The 12073-nt window shown below is 40.0% G+C and overlaps 1 protein-coding gene across 3 annotated transcripts in view; it reads right to left on the bottom strand.

The window, feature by feature from the left end:
• Window positions 1-12073, bottom strand: part of LOC137139671 (plexin-A1-like) — a 236566-nt gene that overhangs the window by 37292 nt on the left and 187201 nt on the right. For all 3 annotated transcript variants that reach the window (XR_010916376.1, XM_067527252.1, XM_067527253.1), the window contains exons 17-19: window positions 8452-8545; window positions 7049-7285; window positions 2264-2407 (exon numbers count right to left, since the gene is read on the bottom strand). Coding sequence is in view for 2 of the 3 variants with exons in the window: in XM_067527252.1 (XP_067383353.1) it covers window positions 2264-2407; window positions 7049-7285; window positions 8452-8545 (475 nt within the window). In the remaining variant the exon portion in view is untranslated. The remainder of the gene's footprint in view (window positions 1-2263; window positions 2408-7048; window positions 7286-8451; window positions 8546-12073) is intronic.

Genomic DNA, 12073 nt, shown 5'->3' with positions numbered 1-12073 from the left:
AAACAACAATTGTTTTGCAGATGAGTTTGATGTGCTCACATTGAACACAAACCCCCGTTTACAGGCCTGACATTACACAGCTTCTGAGACAAATGAGATGAAGGAAACACCAAAGCATGCTGAAAAGTGGTCTCAGCTGATTTACAGTGCATCCAGAAAATAGTCATAGTGCTTGACTTTTTCCGCATTTTGTTATGTTACAGCCTTATTTCAAAAGGGATTGAATTAATTATTTCTCTTGTGCTACAATCAATGCCCCATAATGACAACCTGAAAGAAGTTTGTTTGAAATTTTTGCATACTTTTTAAAAATAAAAAAACACACTTTGTTGTAGTAACTTTAGCACCAATCACGGCCTCAAGTTTATTTGCGTATGATGCTACGAGTTTGGCACAACTATTTGTATGTAGTTTCTCCTATTCTTGTATGCAGTACCTCTCAAGCTCCACCAGATTGGATGGGGACTGTTGGTGCACAGCCATTTTCAAATCTCTCCAGAGATGTTAAATTGGGCTCAGGTCTAGAAAGACTCCTAGCGGTTTAAAACTCCTTCCATTTATGGATGATAGAGGCCACTGTGCTCACAGGGACCTTGAATGCTGCAGAAAGTTTACTGTACCCTTTCCCAGATCTGTGCCTCGAAACAACCTGTCTCGGGGGTCTACAGACAATTCCTTACCCTTTAATGGCTTGGTTTGTGTCATGCATGTTAGCTGTGGGACCTTATATAAACAGGTGTATGCTTTCCAACTCGTGTCCAATCAACTGAATTTTCCAGAGGTGGACATCTCAAGGTTGATCAGTGGAAACAGGATGCACCAGAGCTCAATTCTGAGTGTCATGGAAACGGCCACGAACACTTATGTACATGCGATTTCAAACAAACTGCTTCCATGTTGTCAGTATGGGGTACTGTTTGTAGAACTTTGTGGGGCATTGTTGGCAACTAATCGCTGTAGTAAAGATGTGCAATAGTTGCATTTAGTAATGTGAGTTAGGGTCAACAATGTCACTGTAGGAGGTTGTCGAAGTGAATTTGGAAGTTGTCGTTTTTGTTTGTACAAACAAAATGTGTTTTTTCTGTATAAATGAAACCACATAGCAGCACATAAAATGGCATGATAACAACCTACTTAGCCTACCAGCATGTGGAGCAGAGACCTACTGGACCATAACAGCAGGTGACAGCCACTGAGTGTTGTAATAACACCTGAAGAAGATCAGGTGTCTTGGAACATGCTAATTGTAATGCCAGAAAATGAATGTGGGTTTGAATAGATTTTAGTGTGAGTGAAGCACTGACTTATGGGATATGAATGTGTATATTGTAAAAAGTACTGTCAATCTAATAAAAATATATAGAAGAGAGGGGCTTGAAAATCTGGCAAATCCAAAACCATCAGCACCTGGAGCAGGGAAGTGCTGTTGCACAGCTGTTGGTTTGATGTGCTTCAGTGGATTGAAAGAAACATGATGTTCCATCTGCAGACATGTCTAAGGGTTCACTATGGTAATGTTGAGTATATTATGCAAACAAGAGAATGATTTTTCGGCAAGTTGTAAAATTTCATACACTTAAAATCTAAATGAACAGCACTGTTATGTTGCACAGTCTCAATGTTTAAACTTAGTATTTTGAATATAGACATATATTTATCAGGATTTGGACACCCATGTCTGAACTAAATTTCCATTGCCCTATTTTCTGCAACAGGCTAGCTGGAGGCCAATGAAGATCAACATGTTAATTAAGCGTTACATATTTAACAGCAGCCTTGGTGTGCAGGCTCAATCGAGCATATCCCGGATCTGTCAGGGGAAATTGTTTAGAAAAGACACGAGGGGTTATTCACATAACTCAGCAACAAGGTTAGAGTGACATTACAGGTTGTGATTGTCATGCCAGAGTCCTTTCATGCTCATAAACATGAATCACCAACTCAGTGTGGATATACCAAGATGAGCAGGTGGTGCTTTTTTGTCCTTTTATGAATTACATTGAGAATAAATCTTGTAAACTGAACACTAACCCACTGATATAATGAGTAAGAGAGATAAGAAATAAGGAATTATTTTAAGAAAAAAAAAAGTCTACCGTGAAGGTCTCAGGCCATTATGTCAGGCATGTACTCTCACAGCTAATCCATTAATTGCAGGCAGGGACAAATTAGGGCAGAAAAGTGCAACATTAAAGTAAAGTCAAAGTCAAGACAAGGTCACAGTGGCACCGATGGAGACTGAGACAGAGAGTGGTGAACTGACCGTGACTTTGTGTTGTCCGGTGAGGTTGGGCCATTCACACAGCAGCTGGCTCTCAGACAGCGTGAGGACACAGGGAGTTTCTCCAATCAGCACGGTGTAGTTCAGACGGCTATTACCTGGAGCTGCTGGGATCAAGTTACGACCCTAAACACAGACATGGAGAAATGTGGTGAAGGAGAAGCACTGAGGTCATTTATTCTAGCTTTATTTTTTACCATACCAACATTTTAGTCCTAGTTTTCTTGTTCCAGACAAAATCCTCTATTGACACAAACCTTAAAAAAATAAGTTATATGTATAAAGAGTATTTAAATAAGGCTTTGTATGTTCATAAATGAGCTGGCACATATGTTTATCATAATGAAGAAACATGTCACCGAGTGCAACAGTGTGTCTCACTCGTGTGTCAGTGGAGGTCTATGACACAGAGAAGTGGGCTTTACACTCACTCAATTCATTCATTTGCTCATTGCTGGTTTTGGGTTTTTTTCTTGGGATTTTTGTTGATTTTTTGAAATTGACTTGCAGCTATAGAATTTCTGGTATATTGCTCCTGTTTACTCAATTGTGATTTAATGTATGACTTTTCTAGGTTTTCCTACTTGGTATTCTATTTTGATGAAAAACAAGCCAAAGCTGCATAAAATAAATAAGAGAAGAAGATGAAAAAGAGCATGGAAAAAGTGAACTCATGCTTGCTGTCCATTAAACTGATTTCCACACATAAACTCAGTGCAGTCACGGATGTGTAAATTCTAACATCTGTCAATTTGAGCCCCACTTTAATATCAAATGCACAAGAATCAATTTGACACAGACACTTTTTCTGCAATAGAAAGGGGGCAGTTAGCAGCACTGTATCAGAGAGGGAACCCAAATAACAAGAAGCAAGCAACAAGCTGAAAGATAATTTCAACCAAAACAAGGCAGACAGGGTAAGAAGGTAAGAAAACATCAGGAGAGCAGGCATGAGGAGTGGAGGGAGCAGGGACAAGATTATGAGGGAGGAGATAAAAGGAATATGAGAAGAAAAAGGGAATGAGCAGGAAAGAGAGCTAGTAAGCGAGCAAGAAAGACGGAGAAGGGGAGCTAGAGAAGAGATAGTTTTCGTGCCTCCCGCTGGTTTAGCGGTGGGACGCAGAGAGAGACTCCGTTTTCCAATCCCACCATCTCTGCAGGCCACCACCCAGCCCTGCTCTGCAACCCTGTAAACATGCATCCCATTCTGTCTTGAACACATACGCACACAATCACCATAGTGTGACACACACTTGCACACACACGCAGAGTTCAAGGCACACAGGCACTTGAATTACAGCCACACACCGAGCTGTTGACACACATACACACACACACACAGAGCATCATGTGGGGGAACACTCTCGAAAACACACACGGGCAGGCACTAGCAAAACACCAAGACCAGATAAATATTTTTCTCTTGCTGACACACCTCAGTAAAAACACAGCCGACACCTCAGATGAGAAATTAATTGCGTGCTGAGCATAGTTCATGCATCTCTGAGAAATAAAAGCTACCCCCACATCCCACCCCACCAAATTGCATTTTTGTCCATCTCATCAGAGCTTCCAGGGTGTAGGCAGTTCCACCAACAAGCCAAGCAGGAGATTTGGCAATTACTGAGAGGCTTTTTGCTAATAAATTATCATTTAAGGAATAAATTAGGACTGTTACGCTGTTTTCAATCTCTTCATGGAAATAAACAGCATGACAAACTCTCTGTGATAACACAAGAGATAGTCAAGCCAAATTCTAGCAACACATAAATGCATTGAGCATAGAATTCAATGGAAATGTAACACATCAACACAACACTGATTGAACATCGATTCTTAAAATGTGGTATATATAGTGTCAACAGTTAAAAAGTATTTAATTTTTCCTTGACACTGATCTGCTGGTTATTCCAGTCAATTTCACATTAGTAATTGCGCATATACTTTATATTCCCACCAAAACAGGCACTTTAATTCCTCTCCAGTCACTCCGACTAAACCTTTCAGGTGAGCTCTGTGAGATAACACAATGACACATACACACGACTCAGAAATTGCCAATTAATTTCATATACTTATGTCCAATCATTGTTAATGAAAATGAAAACCAACATAATCCAAATCTCTTGGACTGTGGGCCTGTGTGCTTCTGCACTGCCCCTCCAGCACTGGAAATTAATTACACACATTGAAAGGACTGTTATTTAAGAGGGCTTGAGGCTGCAGAGGACGACGGTAGTCAAAGAAGTTTCTGTTAGTTAGTGAAGGACAGAAATTGGCCTTTGATGGTGTGGAAGCTTTCAGCTTTTAGTGATGAATTTGAGAGATTTCCCCCCCCCCTAAGAAGGACCTTGTAAACACATTTGGGAATGTTTTTTTCTTTTTGTTAAGAAAAAAAAAAAAAAAGCGCCTCTGAGTGCGTTTGTGTTTGTCAGTGTACATTGGCTTTGCAATTATTAACACTAAATAGGTTCAGCAACTTTGAGTCAACCTGAAAGTGCAAAAAAAAAAAAAAAAAACCTTGGGAGAAAAACATCTTTTTAAGACTTCAAGCAATGGACCACACTAGCCTGCTTTGCTGAAATAAAATACATACAATGTGAGCACACGGTGTGCATGTAAAAGTTTTTATGTGGCTTCTGGGCAACCATTTCCTGTTAAAAATCAAGTTTATTAACAAAAACAACCTTTATTTTCATTCATTTTATTATCCAAATCATTTTATTTTAGCAAAATTCTGTTAGCCTGTTAGCTGATTCACTTATCATTTGACGGATCATTGCGTTATCGGCTACTGTCAAGGGCGTAGTCATGGTCCAGTAGGTCAACTACTGCCCACCAGAGTTTTTACTAGAAATGAGCCGTATGGTAAATTGGCAACAACTAGTGGCCATTGATGACGTCAGGGTGGATGTGTGAGTGACAGAGCCCGTGATTTTGAAACAAGATACATCAGTTTATTTCCTGTTTTAAACTTTTAGCCATTCTTGTTTCTTTTATTTATTTATTTATTTATTTATTTTTGTCCTTTCGGCTTTATCCCGTGAATTCAGGGTCGCCACAGCGGATCATTGTCCGCATGTTGATTTGGCACAGACGCCCTTAAGCCAGACGCCCTTCCTGACGCAACCCTCCCCATTTTCTACCTGGCTTGGACCGGCGCCGCACAGCTGGGGATGGGAAAGGGCAGTTGAGATTTCAGTGCCTTGCCAGAGACAATTCAACATATAGCGGGGACTTGGGATCGAACTACTAACCCTGTGGTCCGTGGACGACCGCCTTACCAACTGAGCTATAATGTAACCAAGGTCAATGTGTATTTTAACCTAAACTACAAGCCTACTGGTCTTTTTGTGCCAAAACAAAATGACATAGCAGTGTATAGGATCACATGGTAAGAACCTACTGAGCTGACTAGCATTTGGAGGAGGTATCTCCTGGTCCAAAGCTATGATGCTGATAACAACAGACATAGGTCATTTAATGGCCTGATAATGATATAAAGCGTGTGAGCTTTTGTCTTTTGCAGTATTCAAGTTTGCTGCTGTAAAACAACCTCCACTTATGAAAGAGGTGTTTCTTTATATGCATGTCTTCTGCATCTTAGCAGATGTAACTTTGTTTTTAGTCTTTCAACACAGTGTAAAACCAAAGAAAGCAGGTAACAATAAGTCAATGACTTGCTGGCTACAGCTGATAAAACCTGATGGAGACAGTTAACACAGGGAAGATCAACTGAATACACGTACAGTACTTCTCTTATGTGAACAATCTATGCATCTACCTCAGAGCTTACTGAAGCAAGAATAAGAAAATATAATTATGCAGGGCATTTTCTAACACAAAATAAGTCTGAATATTTCAAATTCAGTGCAAGTTTTAAGTAGCTTTATTCCCACAACATAACTCTAAAAGCATTCAACTTGAACCTCTATTAATCCAAAATGCTGCAGCAAGAGTGCTGACTGGAATTAGCAAGAGAGATCATATTGTCCTTCACTAGCTTCTCTCAATTGGCTTCCCATTAAATTTACAATAGAATTTAAAACCCTGCTTTTTACATATAAAGCTCTGAATGGTCAGGCTCCATCATATATAGAAGACCTCATAGCACTATATCATCCCAGTAGACCACTTCCATCTCAGAATGCAGGCCTACTTGTGATTACCAGGGTTCCCAAAGGTAGAATGGGAGGCAGAGCCTTTAGCTATCAAGCTCCTCTCCTGTGGAACCAGCTCCCAGTTCAGATTCAGGAAACAGACAACCTTTCTACTTTTAAGTCTAGAATTAAAACCTTCGTCTTTAATAAATCTTATACTTAGTGATAGAGTTATAGTTATGCTGCTATAGGCTTAGACTGCTCTTTCTCTTTTTCTTTTCTCTCTTCACTTTCCACTCACCCCAACCGGTTAAGGCAGACGGCCCACCCTGAGCCTGGTTTTGCTGGAGGTTTCCTCAGTTAAAGGTAGTTTTTCCTCTCCACTGTTGCCTAGGGCTCGCTCAAGGGGGAATTGTTGGGTTCTCTCTATACATCTTTATAGTCCTGACTTTATTCTGTGAAGTGCCTTGAGATGACTTTGTTGTGAATTAGTGCTATATAAATAAAATTGAATTGAATTGAATTGAATATTGTGAAACAATTCCCTGACAAGTTATATAAATAGAATCTACAAAATATATTTAAAGCTCCTTAGATAGGTACTGATCTTTTATGTAGAGACAGCTAAAGGAGAATCTCTTAAAAACAAGACTTCTGCTTTTCTGACCTTGAGAATAAGTGGCGAGGTCGGTTTGAGCTCCAGTATTCCAGAAGGGCTCAGCGGTTCAAACACTGGATCGGGATAATAGCTGAATGTCTCGTTAACAACCACCAGAGCGTTCACATTGTCCATATAGAACCCGATCTCATCAGGGCCGGTACCGGTCTCCGAAAAACCCAGCTCTGAATCTGCCACCGATGGAGCCAGGCACACCATGACCGAGTTGTTATACACTGTACAGTTCTGAATACAAAAGAAAGGGGAAACAAGAACAAGGTTATGGTTCAGGTTTGTAGTCAAAGAGAGAATCTAGTGTTCAAAAAATAACATTCCTTTAGTATTTCCATAAAAATTATATTTTTTATGATAATCTACTTATAGTTCTATTTACAAGAGAATATCATGTCTACAACAGGTGGCACAACCTCCTTTTGAAATACTGAGAATAACCTGGAGGCTACAATTTTCTTTTAAAATGGCTCTGTTGGGAATAATAACCCATCCTTTTTTTTTTTTAAGTCAATGCCCTGTGAAACTGAGATGCTGTTATACCTATTGGAAATGTAAATTGGCTGCAAATTTATGATAAACCGTTAATAACGGGCAATGTGCTGTGTGCTTTTGCTTATACCTGAGAATATTTTACATAATTTATTTGGAGAATATGTGGTTACATCGTTTCATACACATGTTGGAATCAACTTATAGGTTTGGAGCGATGTGCTTTTGCATGTTTTTGATCATTTATTAGAAACGGTTTTTACATTGCTGTCATGATTGTTTCAAACAAAAAGCAAGCTGATGTGTAGTTTTCTTAATTCTGGTTAAACTACAATGACAATGCACAGTATACGAGTATACTGTAAGTACAATGAATAGAAACACACTGCATTGGCCCCCAAAAAAGATGATCCTGATTATAGGACAACCCCCTCCATTAAGAAACAGTTGTTCCAGAATGGAGGGGGTTTGGACGGGGGCAACAATATGCACATACACACACATGCAGCTCTAATGTTGTTGCTTTCTTTCTGAGACACAAACTCTCATGTGGCTTGGTGACATTTGAAAAGCTATATGGCCCGAGGGAGTGTTAGATCTCTTAATATGTAGCAGCGAAGAGAATAGACGTGAACAACGCACAGCGACAGACTGTCTGCCACCTTCAGCATTACTGGAGAAACAGTTGTCTGCATTTGCATCAGTTCATTTATTTACATAAGTATAAACCTGAATTATGTACAGTGTACATACTGTATGCTTTTGCGTGTGTTGGTAAAATGCACTGTGTGCATTGGAGCGTGTGTATGCTGTTTTCCTGCACTGCGCGCTTGTATCAACCTTTTTGTTGTGCGCCTGTAGACTTGCACTGTGTGTTTCAGTTCGGTGCCAGTCACATCAGTACTCACGTGAAAGGATTCCGCCTGCCCGTATTTGGCCCTGATTTTGGGTTCTCGGACGGTGGCGAGGTTGGTCCCGCTCACTGTCAGCAGAGTTCCACCGCTGTAGAGACACAAAAGGCAAAGAGTAAGACAAAACGCCCATCTGTGCACCTTCTCCAGGGCTACGAAATCCCTGCAAGTCTCAGATGTAAAACTGTATGACAAGAAGAAAGGAAACATCCTGCCCTACTACCATCTCGATGTGATGGTACAGAGGAAGATCCAATCAGCTGTTTTGATTAGCATCTGACAATCACCAATCACAAATGTTCATCCAAACACTGATGACTGTTTATTGGCAAGTCATTCCTTTTGCCAAATTGCCTTTCCTCGATGACTCTCGTTTTTCTTCTCACTGATGGTTTTATATTGATTCTAAAATGTTGCCTAAAAGCTTTTCACATTAATTCAGCTGAAGGAGCCCCACGAAAAACACTTAGGCACTGGTCCCAAGTCATTCTATGGTAGGGAGAACCCTGTAATACAGCAGGCTCTACAAGCAGTAAATTGTATTGCAAAAGTGGAAATTTCATAAAGTAATCCAGGCACCGTTAAGTTTAATAAAAAAACATATTTGTTTTCCAAATTATGAACATAATTTCTGTGAGTCAGGCTTGAATAACAAAAAAAAAATGAATAGGTGCAGAATTAACACTGGCATTTGCAGTAGCAAAAACTACAACATTAAAATATTACTATCAAACTGTATAGTTCAACCCTCAGTGTGTGCAGCAATTATTAGAAACTTTAGAAAAGAACAGCTTGTGACTTTGCAGGAAATAAAAGAAAGTTTGGCTCCAAGTGCACAGTGGAGCGCCATGGGCATCAGGTAAAAAGGAGGAGGTAGAAAATGATAGAGTGAAAACATAAGGGAGCATATGTCTGAGTGAAAGTAAAACAGAAAATGTAGTTAGAGGCAGAGTGGGAAACTGAGGCAAAGGAAAAGATCCACAGAGATACTGTACATACTCTAATCCCAAACTCCGTCCGCACTAAATGTATGCTCTCCTTGAGCCAACAAAGGTCCCTGAACTGAATCCAGTAAATAACAATGCCAGAAGTTGGCTGAAGCGCCAAGAATCCTTTTTGTTGGCGACTAGTGTGTAAAGGCAGACTCGTGCTCTTCGGGTGTAGAACAGCCAACCGAAATTACTGAAACTAGCTGTAGATTTCAAACGACGGCCGGATGGTTTGCAAATTCGACTAGTCACATCAGCCCTTGACACAAGCCCAACATTGATGGACTTGTTTCCTTTCATGACCTCTCCACAAAGCAAATGTTCTAGTGCTGCTGGATGATCGTGAAGCTCACAGAAAAAAATAAAATCTTTATTATGGAGGACTCCTGCCACTTGTAAAGACAATGGAGTTGGTCTGTCTTTTTCACTAGTGCACTAAAATTGAATTTACGAGGTTACCATGAGAGATGTCTTGCCTTTTGATGCCTTCCTTGTTTTTACAATGGCAGCTCCTTCCTCTGAGTACTCTACTCTGTTTCCTGCAAGATCGCTGTCTTTCACCGAGAAATATTGTGTTTAAGATATCCTGCCGTGTGTCTTTATACAGGGTTCCCACTGCCTGAAGCGGGATATACTGTAGCTTCTCTCACCGCTGTGAAATAAAAGTGAGATAAAAGCTTGTATCTTGGAAAAGTTAAAAACAATACACAGCTCAGTTACTGCACATAGGACACTAAGGCATTTTTAAAGCATGAGGTGGACATCCAATGGGTATTTTGGGCCTTGGTGAAGTTGGTAGCGTTGTTTGTTAACATCCATCACTATGGTATCTCACTGAAGAAACGGAGGAAGTCGTCTCATTGCAGTTGTATCTGTGGCTGGATGCAATACACCTGATTCTCTGCTCAAAGATCCCCGACTACGACCGCTGCCCCCACTATCTACACAAGACACATTAAAGACACATTTTGTTAAAATTTACTCCCCCTGTTGCTTGAGTTTCATCAGTGGTATCAGCTTTCTGCAGGGGCATAGTGCTTAGATGGGGAATGGATCATTCTCCCTGCCCTGTACTTTTTAACTGGGGACATGTCCATTCTGTAGACAGTCTCACCACTTGTCTCCTGTGGTGTTGTTCTTTATCCCTGTTTGTAATGTACTATTCATGCAGGGTTTGTAATACAACCCCAATTCCAAAAAAGCTGGGAAGGTGTGAAAATGTAAATAAAACCAGAATGATATATATGTAAAAAAAATATAACAAAAACAATGATTTGCAGATCTCATCAATCCATATTGTATTCACATTAGGACATAGACAACATATCAACATATTTTACCATTTCATGGAAAATAGTGGCTCATTTTAAATTTAATGGCAGCAAAACATCTCAAACAGTTAGAACAGGGGCAAATTAAAAACAAATGGAGGCACTTTTGACAACTAATGATGTTCATTGGCAACAGGTCAGTACAGCAGGCAGAGCCTCTCAAACGTAAATATGGGCAGAGTTTCACTAATCTGCATCTAAAAATAGAACAATTTCAGAAAAATTTGCGAAGACTTTAAAGATCCCACCATCTACAGAAGATAAAATCATCAAAGGATTCAGAGAATCAGGAGGAATCTCTGTGCGCAAGGGACAACGCTGAAGGTCACAAGTGGATGCATGAGATCGGCATTACAAAGAGGCACGATTCTCCACTGGACATCACTGCACAGGCTCAGGAACAGTTCCAGAAATCACCGTGCAGTCCACAAATCTAAGTTAAAGCTGTATCGTGCAAAGAAGAAGCCAGATGTTTACAGACAGCTGTTAGAAGAAGAGGGGATGCTACACAATGGGAAACATCACCCGGTTCCAACTGTTTTGAGATGTGTTGCTGCCATCAACTTCAAAGTAAGCTAATATTTTTGATTACATTTCTCCTGCGCTATTGTGAATATGAGTCGATGAGATTTGCAAATCATTGCATTCTGTTGTTCATGTTTTAGCCATCTGAACTTTTTTTAGAATTGGTGTTGCAACTTGGATTTTTGGGTTGTGTTGCAATGCAAAAGTAATAAATAGACATATCACTAAAACTTCTGGATATTTTCACCTTAGAATAGGACTACATGCACTGAGTCCTACCTGACAAATAAGCTACGACAGTCCCTTAGTATAAAAGTCTCATAGCCAGAAACAATAAAGTGAACAAAGGTATGTTAGCATCACGACTCTCCACTGGAGGAAAATAACAAGGCATATTCACCATGTATTTCCTTTTATTTCCGCAACATGTGAGTTTCTTTTGAATGCAGACATTAATCTGACACTTATCCAGAACAACTTATTGTACAAGCATCAGCAGCAAAGAAATTGCTACACTGATAGGAAGCTGAGTAAGAGGCTCTTAATATCCAGAGTCTGGTTGGCTTTTTACTAGACATTCATCTCGCTCTAATCCAGGAACACTTAACAATAACAGCATGCGGTAACGATAGGAAAGCACAGAGAGTAAATGATAAAAGGTAGATGTAGCATCTCTTTTGTTTGTAGACAAAAGGATTCTCGTCTGACTTTTCTTCACAGCTCACGGCATTCTTGCTTTTGGCAGATTGCCCATTACTGGCTACGGGAAATGAG

Source organism: Channa argus, chromosome 13 (assembly GCF_033026475.1).
Source record: "Channa argus isolate prfri chromosome 13, Channa argus male v1.0, whole genome shotgun sequence".
Classification (NCBI taxonomy): domain Eukaryota; kingdom Metazoa; phylum Chordata; class Actinopteri; order Anabantiformes; family Channidae; genus Channa; species Channa argus.
The sequence above is the reverse complement of the archived record's forward strand: the minus strand, read 5'-3'. Positions and strand labels throughout refer to the sequence as shown.